The 16,250-nt window shown below is 36.5% G+C and overlaps 1 protein-coding gene across 1 annotated transcript; it reads left to right on the forward strand.

The window, feature by feature from the left end:
- Positions 1 to 4,012: 4,012 nt before the first annotated feature.
- Positions 4,013 to 5,647, forward strand: LOC112033783 (CLP protease regulatory subunit CLPX2, mitochondrial). Its single transcript, XM_065763549.1, has 3 exons — positions 4,013 to 4,189; positions 4,592 to 4,754; positions 5,495 to 5,647. Exons 1-3 carry the CDS (start codon positions 4,013 to 4,015, stop codon positions 5,560 to 5,562), a joined length of 408 nt encoding a protein of 135 aa, XP_065619621.1. The 3' UTR covers positions 5,563 to 5,647.
- Positions 5,648 to 16,250: the final 10,603 nt, after the last annotated feature.

The raw sequence follows: 16,250 nt of genomic DNA on the forward strand, positions 1-16,250 counted from the left end.
TACAGTGATTTTTTGTCGTTTTGCTACAAAATTTTTGCAAGAATTCTCTTTCCTCAAGCCAGTAAGTCTCTTTTGCCCCTCATTTTTTAGTTTATTTGCATTTTTCATGCATTTTATCTCATAATTTCAGACCTCTTTCTTTTTGGGATTTTTGATGTTTTAAGCCCAATTTTGTGCAATTGATCAATGGGTTTTTATGGGGACAAGCTATAAATATGCTCTTGATAGTTTAATTTGATCAATTTTGGGTTTTGTGGAAAATTGAAAATTCTAGGGTTTATAATTATTCCGAATTGAGAATTTTGGTCAATTAGGTTGAATTTGATAAAATTGGCTTGTTAATTGGATGTAATTAGGCATTATCATCTATGGATTGTATTTTGTAATGCTTAATTCATCAATGTGCTTCAAAATCTTAACAAGTGCTTTTTCAATTTTGGGGTTTTTGTTATAAACTCCATTCTCAAGCCAATTTTGTTAAATTGAACTTAAATTGAGCTTAGTTTTATTGCATTTGTACATGCATCATGGCATTTTAACTGTTCATGCATCATATAGTTTTTTATTTTTGGTGCTGACTTACAGTCTGCCCTTGGTTTTTATTTGTTTCTCTTTTGGTTTTCTCTTGTGTCTCTGTCCTTTTCTTAGCATCATGCCTAGGAAAATTAGGGCTCCTAAGTCTGTCCCTTCACCTACTCCTTCCCCCTCGTCCTTTGACAGTGAGAAATTTCCGAGTGAGAAAGACCAGGAGATCTTTGAGAAGCTGAACCTTAAGCGTAAGATTTGGTCTGAGCATTCTGTCGTTCTAGATGAGTTGGATCCTACCATTAAGGCAAACTTAGAGCGTAGGGGCTGGCTACCCTTGGTGGATATTTCTGATCCTCCTCCACCTGCTACCTTAATTCGAGAGTTCTACTCGAACATCTCAATCCGCGTCTATGATTCCAACACTTTAGTAAAGAGTTGGATACGAGACGTAGAGTACACCATTACTCCTACCGTAGTGGCTGATGCTCTAGGGGTACCTTTGGTCCAGTACCCTGTCTACCCTTATGATGAGTCTCCCATTTTAAGTGATGTCATGTCTTACATCACTGGGTCATCTATCCAATGGGGTTCTGATCCTAAGATCACCACTGCTGAGCTTTCTGAGCTACACTATCTTTTCTTTAGGATAGCGTGTCACTGCTTTTGGCCCATTTCTCATCTACACACCATTCCTCTCGAGAGGTGTGTATTTTTGTATTCTCTAGTTACTGATGCTCCTATCAGTTTTCCTCATTTGTTTCTTCGTTCTTTGAACGAAATGTATAGGAGTTCATCTTCCTCTCATGCCCTGGTTCATCCTATTTTTATTCATAGGGTTCTTCTTTATCTTTATCTTAGTGGTTTTCCCTCCTCTATGCCTGTGCATGTCATTGGTCCTTTAGGTGCGTCTTTTCTTAGACAGAAGGCTGCTCATCTTCAAGCTGGCTCTAAACACCCTAGGTCTTCACCTTCTGGGTCCGCACCTCCTCCCTCTTCTTCTACAGGTCCTTCTGGTGAGGCTGTTCCTGATCCTGATGCTGCTGCTGCTGTTGCTGTTCCTCCACCTCCATCAGATGACTTTGATATCCGTCGTACTTTGGAGACTGTCCTGACTGTTCAGGCGGCTCATGGTCAGATTTTGGTTAGATTTTGGTGGAATTGCTTGATGAGATCCATGCGTTGCGAGCTGATCTGGCACATCTTCGGTCTCCCTCACCACCTCCTTTTGATGATGGATTGTGATTGCCCTTTGGCATTCCGTCACAAAAAGGGGGAGTAGTATTTGTAGAGGAGTTTTGTAGTTAGGGAGAGTTTTTGTTGTTTTGAGGAGCTTGTGGAGCTGTTAGATTGTATTTAGGCGTTTCACCTTGTATATCATTCTTTTTGGGGATATTCATGTTAAGGGGAGTAACATTGATTGATATACATGTTTTCTTTTTCATTCTTGTTGCTTTGGATTCACTGTTTATTGATTTATATTCTATGATTTATTCATTTGATATATGTCTTTATTGTGTGTTATGTGAATCATACAAGAATGTTATACCTGTTTATATACTATTTTATGTCACACATGCGTTTATGCGTTTGTTGAGTATTTCAGGAATAAACAGGATGATTCAATTGAGCTGCTGTCTACACTTGTAACTGATGGATAGTAGTTAGGATTGAATTTTGGTTTATGAGCATTATTTTTGTAAAGGGCTTTTTAAATTGTAAACTTTGAGCTTAGCATTTGTGTTTTGTCACGAATTGCCAAATGAAGAGTTTGTTAGGTTTTAAAGATTTAGGATTTTATGTATTTAGAACTCTAATTTGTATTGTTGGCAAACCATGATTAAAACAGGTTGTTTAGTCTTATTTAGGCCTACTCAAAGTTGGGTCTTTCATGTAAAGTTGGAATCGAGTGGCTGCAGATACATTGGTGCATTTCGGCCTGGCTCGATTGATCGAAGGAAAGACTCGATTGATCGAATCTCGGGCAGAATGTTTTTCTGCAGAATATTCCAGCTCAACCCTAACTCATTAAACGTTTTGGGTTTTTTGTTTTTACCCTAGATATATAAAGAAAAACTCTAGCCACGTTTTTAGAGTTGCTCCAGTTGAGTTGTTGCTCATACTTTGCTGTTTTGTGTAAATCTCTTGTGAGATCTAGAGGAGCTTTCCTTTACACAAAGTTTAGGGTTTTCAAGGTAGAGATTACTTCAACATCTTGATGATCAACTCGGTTGCTACCATTGAAGCTTAAAAATTATCAAGCATGGGTGCTTGTAGCTGATTGTAGAATCCAAGAAAGAAGGAGTCTGTGGATTCAGAGCTTGCACGTGGTCGTGTCAGTAAGTTCTACTGGTGGGTAGCATTAGGAAGTCAAGCGGGGAGCTCGTAAGTCCTTTTGTATGAACTTCGATTCTTTCGCTTAGTGGATTCAGGTTTACCTTCAAGATAGCTAGGTCAAATCCTCCCCAGGTTTTTACCATGTGATTTCCTGGGTCATCATATCATTGTGTCTTTTATATTTCCGCTGCTTTATACTTTTGATATGATTGTGTGTTTGTGATAACCTAAAATTGCTGAAATTGACTAAGTTAATCACTTGGCTAATTAACTAGGTTAATCTGGTTGTTTTAAGGGGTCTAAAACCGTTCACTAATTATTTACATTCTTTTTCCAAATGACAAGATTCTTCCATTGGCTTTGGAGCTGCAGTTCGTGCGAACATGAGAACTGGTGGATCAACCAGTGCTGTAGTGACATCCTCATTGTTGGAATCTGTAAGAATCCACCAAATATGGTTACGGAATTTTTTGATATTCATATTGATTGCATTCTGTGTATATATTTTCTGTGCAATGCATATATTGATTCCCTTCATTATCTAGCCTTATGGGTTTTTAATGAACTTGTAGGTAGAAAGTAGTGATCTTATTACATATGGGCTCATACCTGAATTCTTTGGAAGATTTCAAATTTTAGTGAGTTTGTCAGATCTAAATGAAGACCAACTTGTTCAGGTGTGTTCTGTCATTTAAATGTTTCAAATATTAAAATTTTTCTGTCTGTTACTTTTTAGGGCCTTAACATGCTCACTCAGTTTTAGAGGGATGAATGTGGCTTTGTACTTGCAGTTTTGTAACTTTAGTTTGTCTAATTTGCTCAAACTCCAAAATGTTGTATCGTGCCTGTTTTATACAATAAAGATTTGATGGTGCTTCTAAAGTAGTTTGGTTTCTTCCAGGTTGTAATTCTAGAAATTAGCAGTCTAGAATATGTTGGTTTGTCCCTTTTGACAAGGAAGTAGTAACTTGTTTATGGTTTATTTATGCAAGATAGGTCCTCACTGAACCGAAAAATTCTCTTGCTAAACAGTACAAGAAGATGTTCAGCATTTCTTTTATGGTCAGTGCTTTTGAACCATTTCTTCTATGGTCAGTGCTTTTTATTCTTTCTTCTACCTGGTTTATGGTCTCAAGCATCTGGTGCAGATATGATAACCCTCAATGCGGTACAATTGGTACTGCTTCTGTCTATAAAATTCCAGGTAAAGTTGCATTTTACTGAGAATGCTTTGAGATTGATTGCGAAGGAAGCAATGGCAAAGAACACTGGTGCCCGAGGTTTAAGAGCCATATTAGAGAATATTCTTACAGAAGCAATGTTTGAGGTATACTTGGGTCCTAGTATCTACCCTAGCCCTTATAATTTGTATGCAACTATGCCTTCTGGTTTTTGTTTTTGTTTTGCCGCTTACCCACCCCCCAACCAAGCGCGCGCCCCCCAACCAAACGGCGACCAATTCAATGAAATTAATCACCTACCTGTCTAGGGGGAAGAGGCCTTTGTATTCTGATTGATTTTTTCTGTTACTCCATATGACCTTAAATAAATGTTAGCCTTCACCTATCAAAAAATAAATGTTAGCCTTCAGCTTGAAGGTCTTTTATGACAATTTATAACTCCCTGATGGAAACCCTTTTTTTTTTTTTTTTTTTTTTTTTAATGACAATTTATAACTCCCTGATGGAAACCCTTTTTTTTTTTTTTTTTTTTTTCATTTCATGTATAGATTCCAGACATCAGAGCAGAAAATGATACTATAAATGCAGTTTTGGTTGATGAAGAGGCTGTTGGGTCTGTGGCTGCTCCTGGATGTGGAGCAAAAATACTTCATGATGATGATGCATTCAATCAATTGCTCCCTGACAAAAAGTTCAGGGATCCCATGGGAAGTTTTACTATCGTGTCCGCCCCATTACCCAAGTTACCCTTCTCAATCCTTTAAAAAAAAAGGATTACTCTCAACTTTTTCACTGTTACTGTTTTTCACTGCTGCAAAGTAAAATGATAAAAATAATGGGACTAATATAATACTGACATAATCTAGAGTTCTAAAGCTTGAGTGGCTTGAAAGCTGAGTGGACTGTCAGTGATTTCGGCTAGATCAGACCTTATTGATTATTATCATTTTGATGACTAATAGCATTATAAGGGACACAATAATATACAAGAGTTGAATTTGGAATAAAAGACTATTTCTAGAAGAAAATTAAAATTAAAATATGTTGCTAATGAGTTCTAACTCAAATGGCACATTCTTTCCTTGAAAAACATGGTTGGAGTTAAGGTTGTAGCTCAAAACCAACTGTATACGTGTGTCACTGATCTGAAGGGGAAAATGTATAACCTAAAAATGCAGTTGAGAGCATTACCAAATATGAGTCTTGTTGATGCATTACCACATACTGTCTCGTGAACAACCTCCTCATGGACTTTATGATAACACGCCTCTTTAATGTATAGTATAACTAGCGTTAAAATCTAATGACTTAATTTTTTGGAAAGGGTGTGGCTTTCATGCGGTGCTCTTTTGAACCATTGAGGGCCTTATGACCCATAGAGTCTAGAAAAGCACATCCCTTTGATCCTCCCAATTGCTTAAATAACATAATTAACCTTGGTTTGCAGGGAGGTGGGGTGTCTGAGAGTGAGTTTTTGGAAGATGAATTGCATGTTCAGTCAGGAGCCATTCGTTTATAAATTTTATGTAATTTAAAATGTGTAAAGAACATATGTGTATTCACAATCATCAAAGAAAATAAATTCATGTTTCAAGTTCTCTTTTTCCTGGGTCTTCTAACAATCTAATGAAGCTTGTCGAGAACTAGATTCACCTCAATTGCTTCTCGTGCCTTTCTTTCATAGCCGGCTGTTTGTCTTTCTTCATTCTGAGTCAAGGGGATTGGTTATTTGTGGTGCATTCTATTTGACTATTTTACTTGGATGGATCTTTAATAGGTAAAATATGACTCACCAACAGTGTGTCCAAGTGATTTTTCTTTTTTTTTTTCTTTACTTTTTAATTTATTTTTTGGGTGAGAATTGTGTGCCCATGGGAATTTTGTTAAAGTTGGAGGTGGTATATTGTTGTGTTACAGATATATGTAACATCACTCTCATATGCATTTGGAACCATAGCATGTGGGTGTCTATTGTCCAGTGTCAAGTTTTACTTACCCAATGAACAGATGCTAGTTGAAAATATATGCTTGATTTGTCTCCATAGGGATTACAAAATGATTTGGATAGCAAAAAGATAATGGATTGAGAAAAGAATGTCATCATATAAGATGGATTGCAAGCGCAACTTATTTTGCAATGAGTGGCCCAACCAAATAAGATTTACTACCCAAAACTACAATGGACAGTGAAAGCTCGAAAACGTGTTGAAAAAACACAAGAGCTGTTTAGACCCCCGATTAAAATAACGGCTCGATAGATTTTACACAACTTTAATATAAAGTGCGGAATAATGTAAAAGCGAGTGGATGAACAATATAGCTACTCTAATCCATAAACTAAACAACACAGCAGTATAATGGAATATAAAAGAGTAGGGAAGAGAGATACAAACACAGAAAACACCAAGACGTGTTTTCGAAGAGGAAACCGAAGAACTCGGCGAAAAACCTCTCCGCCGCCCTCCAAGCAGAAATCGATCCACTAGACAATCAGTTGGGATACATGAGTAAGCAAGAGACCCTCCAAGCCTAATCTACCCGATGTACCTAAGCCCTCCAAGCTCCTACTCCAACAAGGCTTCTCGGAACCGTGTCTTGTCTTAGTTATCCGGATCCCGCAACAAGCTCCATGTTGCATCTGCCATTCCAGGCTTCTTCCAATGCTTCCCAGCAGCACCAACGTCACACAACACTCTCCAAAGGTGTGGTAAGTGTTTGGGCTATCAACCTCTCAATGGTGTGGAAATGGAGAGGGAAGGGTTGAGGAGATACCACAAGCAAGTGTATAGAGAAAGGTGGGGATGACAATCTCTAATTACAAATGTGTTTGGCTAGGGTTTTCTCTCTGAAGCATCCCACAACATTTGTGGGTAATGGGGGTTTATATAGGATAGGTGCAAAATGTATGAGTCAGTCAGTACAGGCTGGCAGAACAGCATGTCTCGCGGGTGTCTCGCGGGAAGGCCTTACCCGCGAGATACTCACGAGAGACAGCTGTCTCCATCTGTCATGACTCTTCGCATTCCAACATGTGCAGGGCACATGCTTCACTTCGCGGGAAGCTTAGTCGCGAGATACCCGCGAGATTCCATCAGCTTCCAACTTGCTTGAGTCTTCATACACTCTCTATCACACACCCTTACAACAATTCACACAACAAATACAGGGTATAAACGATTGATAGAAATTACAATCAAATTTGACACGGAATAAAAGCCAAAAAACATAGTTGTAAATCACAACTTTACAGACAGACTAGGCTAAAGCCTAAAAACAGAGTTCAACACCCCTCATTGACACATTAAAGCCTATTCAATGGCAAGTCCTTAATGCCCTTACAAAACTCAACCCGAGATTTAACGACAACATTCTGTACCGTAACACATGTTTGAATCCAAATATGATAAATTATGGTAGCTAAAGCAACTTTCCACATTAACCCTCAAAGGCTGAAATTGTTATCCTTTAGATTCCTTATGCCCTACTAAAGAATGGACAGCAGAGAAAATTATCCACGAAGTGCAAATTTTGAATTGCACACAAATCCTTTTAGCAAATCATAGTATACTCAGAAGTAGGGTATCTAGTCGATGGACGACGCTCTCTAGTAGACCTTCTCACCTGAGATTCTACCATCTCTAGTGGAGGATGCTACTCCCCCTGCTTAACACCATCTATATCTGTCACATCATCACCATCAACACCTGCTGGCTCATCAGCATCAAATTTAGTTGGTTCATCACCATAATTCTCATCTTGTACCTCTCCCTATTTGTGGCATTATCTAAGAAAAAAGAGGTAGGTGTAAGATCAAGAATACCTTCAACTGTAGCTTTAGGCTTCTCAATTTTCTCAAAATCTGCCAAGTTTTCATTCTCATGAAAAACTACATCTCAACTTCTAATCATCTTCTTTTATTTTGGATTCCATAGCTTATAGCCAAATTCTACATCTCTATATCCAATAATATACAAGGAGTGGATTTGCTCTCAGGCTTTGATCTTTGTTCCTTAAGCATATGAAAAATGCCTTGCACCCGAATAACTTCAAGTGAGAGTAAGAAACATCTTTCTTGTCCATACTCTTTCTGGAATATCAAAACCCAAAGGAACTAATGGAGATCTATTAATTAGGTAACATGTAGTCACAACAGCTTCACCCCAGAATGACTTAGGCAAATTAGCCATTCTCAACATACATCGAATCTTCTCAACAATAGTGCGGTTTATCCTTTCTGCCACACCATTTTACTGTGGGATACTAGGAACTGTCTTCTCATGTCTAATGCCTTTCTCGGAGCAGTAATCTTAAATTCATTAGATGTGTATTCACCTCTATTATCACTATAGAGACACTTGAAAGGCTTCCATTTCTTTCTCTCCACCATGGCATGTAATTTCTTGAAGTGCTCAAATACCTAGTCATTTGTTTACAAAACATAAACCAACACCTTTTGTGAAGCATCATCAATAAATGTAACAAAATATTTACTGCCACCTAAAGTTTCAACACCAATGGAACCACATACATCAAAATAAACAAGATCTAATACATTGGGTTTTCTAGTAGAGGGTATATTAAATGAAACTCTATGTTGTTTACCAAATAAAAAAAGTCACAAGGATTTAGTGGCATACCTTTGACAAAGGGAATGAGATACTTTTTTCCAAAATCTGCAACCCTTTTTCACTTATGTGAGCCAGCCGCCTATGCCACAAGTTAGGTGAAGAATTCTCTTGAGCTGCACTAACAACATCTTGCACAACTTTACTTGTGTCTTGTAAAGTGTACAACAAATTTTCCTCTAGCAACACCAATGATCTTTGCTAAGCCTCCATTTTCCATCACGGAATAATTACCATAACCTTCTTTATCAAAACATGAGTGGAAATCAAATCAAGTGAATAACATGTCTCACATCCTTCAAAATCCGGGTGTGCCTAGTGTTAGCCCTAACACATATATCACCAATTCCCAAAATGTCCGTATAACTATCATTGCCCATCTTCACTCTCCCAAAGTTTCCCACTTTGTATAAAGTGAATAACTCCTTTCTTGGAGTGACATGACAGGAAGCAGCTGAATCAATCACCCATTCACATAATGATCTGAAACTGTACAACATCATCTTGTCCTATGGCTAGGACCTCATCTTCAAACCTATAACAACAGTAGTGTTCTCATCATCCGCCCTTTTCTAATTTTTATTCTCTTTCTGTTTGTTCTTCCAAGCCTTACAGTAAAAGCACTTGAATTTCCCTTTTGATTCTAACTGACTTCTGGATTTACCTAGCTCTTTAGAACTTTTACTCTTATTCTCCCCTTATTCTCTATGACAAGACCCTGTGCAATATCCTTGCCCATATCCTTTCTTCTAGTTTCTTTATTAAGCAAACTATCTTAACCATGGCAAGTTGTAACACACTATTCGAAGCAAATTACTAAATGACACTACCAAAGTCTCCCAACTATCAGGTAAGGAACTTATAAGCAATAAAACTTGCAACTTATCATCTATTACTAGCTTCATTGTAACCATCTGATTAACCAAGTCTTGGAACTCACTAAGGTGCTCGCAATGGACTTACCCTCTTTAAGCTTCAAATTCACAAGTTTTCTAGAAATAAAAGCTTTATTTTGAGCTGATTTCTTTCATAAAGACTCTTAATTTTTCCCAAAGAGCCTCTGCATTTGTTTCCTGAGACACATGGTGAAAAAACTAACATCGATGCATTGTCTAATACACCCAATAGTTTTTTATTTAATTTCTCCCAGTCTCTATCTGAGATATCACTAGGCTTGGCACTATCACCCTCAATAAGGTCATGCAAATCCTTGCAATAAAGACATCCTCCATCATCGACCTCCAAATCAAATAATTTGATGCCGAGAGTTTAACCATAGTATTCATAGTCATATTCTCCATTTAATCCAACACAAGACAATCAAACCCAAGCAACCAAAAGCTCTGATACCACTTGTTAGGAAAAATCCTAATCTCCACTTTGTCAATGTGTGAATTAAAATATATAACTACCAAGCAATAATAATATTATGGAAACAAAAAATTCCAACAAGCACACATAAACACAACCACATAAGAATACCAAATCTTACGTCGAAAACCCTCCAGTGTAGAGGGAAAAATCACGGACAGTCCCGAAAAATATCTACTATGAAATAGAGATTACAACTATAAAGTTTATGTTAAACTTGAGTTCACAATAAATTAGACATACAACAAATAAATCTCAATGAGTAAATACAATCTCACCACAAAGCCAATAGCCAAATCTTCCTCTGAACACTCCAACTCTCCATGGTTGTAGCGCTCAAAAACTCTATAAAAACTCCACCAATTTATCTTCCTTGTATGTAACTTGTGCAAACAAAAATATTTCTTTTTTCTTTTTCACTCTCTCACACTCTTTCTTCATTTGGACTGCACCACTCAAGTTGAAACTCTATTTCTGTGTGTCTTGCTCTTTCTAGAATTCACAAAATGGCCAAAAATTGGCTCTCTGTTTCAGCTCTTCACACTTGGCCAAATAGCCTTAGTTTTCTTTCTTTTCTCCTTTTTCAGCTTCAGCGTGTCCCGGCCACACGCCTAAGTCACTGCCCAAGGAATGGCATGCTGACTTTGGAAGCTTGAGGAAGCAAGCTCATTAAATGAGCTTTGATCCAAGCATGTGGGCTGGACCTACACGGTGCTTGCACCCAACACGTTACCAATCACAGCATTTAATTCTTGCTACGCCAGAAATTTGAAGGACCAAGATCAACTGTCCATCATCCAAAATGTGCTTGAAAGGACCAAGATCAACTGTCCTTATTAATTCTTGCGGCGCCAGAAATTTAAAAACAGAACATCATGTCAATACATCAATATATCATTGGTGAACAATAGATAAATACAAACAAGAGTAAGAAGAAAGGGAGAGGAGCACAAACTAATTGGAAATAAAAAAGGAACGAAATGTCCAAGCCACATTAATACGTTCAGTCATAGGTCTACACATGAATGCCGAATAATAAATCACAATAAAATGGAAGTAATGCAGTTCAGCGAACTAAAACATCAGTATAGCCAAAGCATTTTAATGGAATACTAACTGCACCAAATAAGTTCCAAATATTAAGACAACGAGCAACTAACAAGTAAATAATAAATAAAATCATTTACACCAAATCATATGCACAAGCATTATCAATAACATACTACTTCAGATTACGGAAAAGAATCATTTAACATGAACAATGTCAAAATATGAAGTTACCTTAACAATTGTCTGATCATAAAGAAGTGGCAATAATTCTGGAATGTGAGATGCCAGGGTATATAATCTTGTCTATCTTCTCAGGCCTATCAACTATAGAATATTTTACAGCAATGACAACCGTAGCTGTGGTGACTGCAGTTGGACTGGTTGTTCGTACCTATAAAACAAACATACAAACCCCCATCAAATGTAAAAATAAAGTATTCATCAAAAGCTTAAGGAGAAGTGGACAAATTAAAACAAACATACTTGTGAGTGCTGGAACAAGTTTTGAAGGTTTGACAGTGCAATTTTCCCCAGACACTCAGCTACAACATTACGAACACCCTCTTCATCACTTTCACAGTGGTTGAATAGTAATTTAAGAATCTTCTCAACACTAGAATCCTGGAATTCTGCTTTATCTACGGATTGTTGTACAATTACCTGCAACTCGTCATAAATTTTTTCTTCTGCAGATTATCAATTTGGTCCAAGATTAAAGGAAGATGTTGTACCGTACATTGTGCCACGTCACCTCAAATCTTTTATGGCATTTGACATCGTACCCCATGGCCTATTTGTATGTGGTTGTAAGGAGTTGAATTTTGGTACTCCCAATAGCAGATACTTGGGCACAGATACTTGGGCAGAGCATAGGAGGCTGCAGACTTTATCTCTTCAAGAGAAGATTGAGACGATTCAATAACAATATTCCCAATGTGAACGTGCCAAGGTTTTGGCTTATATTTGTGCAGTATCCCTATGTTGTCTTTTTTAGATTATTTTTTTTTAGATCTTTAGATTCTTAGGTCTTTAAGAGTAGTTTGATGCAGATATTGTGTATCTGAAATAATCTTCTTTAATGAATAAAAATATTTTACTTAACATTAAAAAATATAACACAGTGGTGGTGTGTGTATAACTTGAGTGAACTAAGATTTGAAAGAGACGAGTTCATAATAGGTTTAAGGACTTGATGGGATCTTGAACACATACTGGGGAGCTTTAAATAGAAATTATAAATTTTTTGGTAAAAAACAGAGAAAATATAATGTTGTAATTAGCAGTTGTATAAAGCATTGAGATTAAAACAAGCACACGTCTGTCAGGTGCCTTCAGTTAACGGTTCACTAATAATCGTTTCCACATCAGCAGCAACGTGTCTAATTCCTATTGTTCCTGTAAATAAGCATAATTCTGTTAGTCAGTTAGTTATTGATTCTTTTCTCTCTCTCTCTCTCTCTCTCTCTCCCCTTTATGTTGACGATTTTTTTTTTTAATATCTTNGAAAAAAAAAAAAAAAAAAAAGCCACATCCACTTTTAAGTATATATTTTTCATTTTTACCCTTTTTTTTTTTTCCCTTTTCTTTAGATTTTCACCTTCTTTTTTTTTAAATAGAAACCCACAATAATAGCACAAGAAGGACACATATGGGCTGGCATATATATATATATATATATCTAGTCTATTTTTATCTGTTATTCATGGCCAAATAACCCAAATCCCAAATTTAAACTAAACCTCAAACCTTACCCAAATCCACCAAACCACTCATTTTCATCTCCACCTCTCTTTTAATTTCCAAATCACACGCATCTCGTTACTCCATTGTGTCAACTATGTTCTTCCACCAATCTCTCATTGACACTTGACAAGGCAGCAACGATGCGGGGTTGGGTTCTAACGGGTTGAGCTTGAGACAAAGAGATCCAGGTCAAAGGAGTCACGGTCGACCTGTGGCCATGGATTGGGCTCCGTGGTGGGTTTGTAGTGCTGGACGAATGGTTATGGAGATTCTGGGTTTGGGGTTTAGTTTTCATTTGGGATTTTGGCTGAAATTTATGGAATTAATGTTATCTTTCTTGATCGATTGCATAGGATTCCTAGTGATTGAAAGCCAAATTGAAGGTTAGAAATAATGTGATATGTGTTGTTCTGGAATTGTTGGACTAGATTATTGTTTGATTATCAAGAAATTGCAAGAAATGAATTGGAATGAAATTCTGTTTGGTTAGCAAGAAATTAAAAAATAATATTGAGAAAATTTCCTGAATTATAATATCGAGAAAATTAAAATGTAATTCTAAATGGATAAAACAATTGTAAGAATATTAAAAGAAGAAATAAAGAAAAGGAAAACAGATCGGTAAAAAAAAAAAGAAAAATATGTACTTAAAAGTTGATGTGGCTTCTTTATTTTTTGCCATCTAAGCGCTGATGTGGCTACATCAATCACTATAATTTAGACACATCAGCATTTTATTTAATATTTTAATATTAAGTGTGCCAACTGTGCAAACTGTTTGCCACGTAGATATTTTCCGTTAGTGAGTTAATGGTAAGGACCAAATTGAGTGCAAGTTGAAAATAACAGTGACCAAATTGACTGCTATCAAAATGTAGGGACCAAATTGATTGTAACCCCAAAATATAGGGACTAAAATGGTGTTTTCGCCATAAAAGTATTGTTGGCTTTACTGATTTCCTAGCATGAAAAAAGAAAAAAAAAAAGGCGAAACTACACTATTGGTCCCTGAAGTTTACCTTGTATGCGCAATTGGTTTCTCAAGTTTGAAGCGAGCACAAGTAGTCTCTTAAGTTTTAAGACTGAGTTGTATTGGTCCTTTTACTAACTGCTGTTAATGGTGTTATTTACATGGCTAACAGAACAATGACTTGGCATTTTTTTAAATGATGTGGCATGTTTTTAATTAAAAATTAAAAAAAAAAAAATTCCACGTTAGATGAAATTGAAAAATCATATTGACTAGATTAAAAACAAATCTGATATTTGTTTGAGAGATTGACAGCCACAAGAACTCAAATGGACTTTCCATCACAAGCTCTTTTTTTATAATTAAAAAAAAAATAAAAAATCAAATCTGGAAAATCACTCCACTAACTAATAGTCCATCTCCCCCACCACAAATTCGTTGGGCTTGTGTGTTATCATTTTAGCCAAGACTTACTCTTAAATGATTTTACTTGTCTGTTTTTGCAATTTTCATTGCAAGAAGGAGAATCCTAACGTTGAATCACAGAGCCACGCCACCAAAATCCAAAGAGATTTTTAAGAAAAAGAAAACAGAGATTTGTTTTCTCGTTCTATCTCAATCCCTCTCCTTGTCTCTATTGCTCTCAGATCCTTCTCTTCAATCTTAGATCCTTTTCTTCAATCTGATATTCTAGCTAGCCAAAATGATGCCACCGGAGCAAATCCTTCACCTACAATGCTCAAAAGCTCTGCGGAATTGCCGAAGCAACATCCTTCGCCATCGCCCTCATCCCCTGCGCCGCCTTCCTCTTCGACCTCGGCAGAACTGTCGTGCTCACCACCCTAACCGTCGGCCTCATGGTCTCCTACATCCTCGATTCCCTCAACTTCAAACCCGCCGCCTTCTTTGATGGTTTTGATGATTTTTGAGGTTTTTATGGTTTTTATTCTTTGTTTGATCAGGGGGTTAAGGAAGAGTTTGATGATAGTGCTTGATGATCTAGGTTTTGATTAGTGGCTGATGATGGTGCACGGTCTGCAGTGGCTATGCTTGATGATGATGGTGGATTGATCATTGATAGGAATTTAAAATATCAGATTTGTTTTTAATCTAGTCAATATGATTTTTCAATTTCATCTAACATGGAAACTATTTTTTTTTTTTTTTAAATTTTTGATTAAAAACATGCCACATCATTTAAAAAAATGCCAAGTCATTGATCAGTTAGCCACGTAAAAAACACTATTAACAGCAGTTAGTAAAATGACCAATACAACTTAGTTTTAAAACTTAAGAGACTAATTGTGCTTGCTTCAAACTTGAGGGACCAATTGCGCACACATGGTAAACTTCAGGAACCAACAGTGTAGTTTTGCCAAAAGAAAAAGAACATAAAGAGATGTTTTTAAAGCTATTTGCTGAGATAGTTAAGTAGACAAGTGGCTGAAATATAAAAGGGGTATCTAGGGAATAATGTCTAAGTATTTTTCTTAGAAAATAGAGGCTCATTTGGATGCCATGAATCATGCCGTAAAAGCAATGAGTTTCCTTGACATCTCTCAGCTTTAAGATTTTTCTACAAGTCCAAAGAAGAATTGCGACTAACCTTTACTACCCACTCCTATTCTTCGATAGATAAAGGTGCACTCATGCCAAACGGAACTAGGCGTAGCAAAAGGTTCCAAATATGCTTCATGAATGTAGCTTTATTTCAATCTCCAATCCTTTATTTTAATAACTTGCTTGGGAAGGATGAACTACACCGGTAAATTTGAATGCTAAAGATGATTGATTTAGTAGTGTCACCTGGTCATCTAAATCATAAATTGAATATTGTCCCAAAAATTAAAAAAAAAAATTAAAAAAAAAAGGCCATTTAACTAATTCCTACCTGGTGGTTCCACACCCTCCCCCCGCCCCCCCCAAAAAAGCTAATTTTTCTCACAAGTTCCTAAGTGTTACATTTTATTGATATCATGTTGTTTATGCCAAGAGCTTTATAATTCAACTAACCGTTCTTGATGTTTTCAATGGAGGTGTTCAACGTTCAATTCTCTCATTCTCCAATTATCAAATTATCAATAAAAAAGAAATTGTTTATTAACCTATTTGACTTTTTTATTTTTAAAAAAATTATTGAAATTACTGTTTGGCTCTCCCCAAAAAGGAAAGACTTTATGTTTGGCACTTGAGTTACTTGCTAATTGGGACCTAAGTTAAAAATACTAAAACTTTGGGATTTAAATATTATCGTTTCATTGTTCTAATTACAACTAAACGACATTTTTGAGTGCTTTTTCAAAATTTATTTTTTACTCAGCAACACAAGTAAAAGAACATTGGGCATATTACAAAATAAAAATATTGATCGACTGAAGCTGAGTGGTTTCGAATTTTTATTTGCGTTTTGGAGTTTCATTTTTTATTTTTATTTTTAACTTGGCAACA

This window comes from Quercus suber, unplaced genomic scaffold (genome assembly GCF_002906115.3).
Source record: "Quercus suber isolate HL8 unplaced genomic scaffold, Cork oak 2.0 scaffold_21, whole genome shotgun sequence".
Classification (NCBI taxonomy): domain Eukaryota; kingdom Viridiplantae; phylum Streptophyta; class Magnoliopsida; order Fagales; family Fagaceae; genus Quercus; species Quercus suber.

Coding starts and splice junctions, on each gene's coding strand:
- LOC112033783 (XM_065763549.1), top strand. CDS start 4,013: ATGATAACCCTCAATGCGGTACAATTGGTACTGCTTCTGTCTATAAAA. Junction 4,190..4,591: donor TTACAGAAGCAATGTTTGAG/GTATACTTGGGT, acceptor TTTCATGTATAG/ATTCCAGACATCAGAGCAGA. Junction 4,755..5,494: donor GTTCAGGGATCCCATGGGAA/GTTTTACTATCG, acceptor GTTTGCAGGGAG/GTGGGGTGTCTGAGAGTGAG.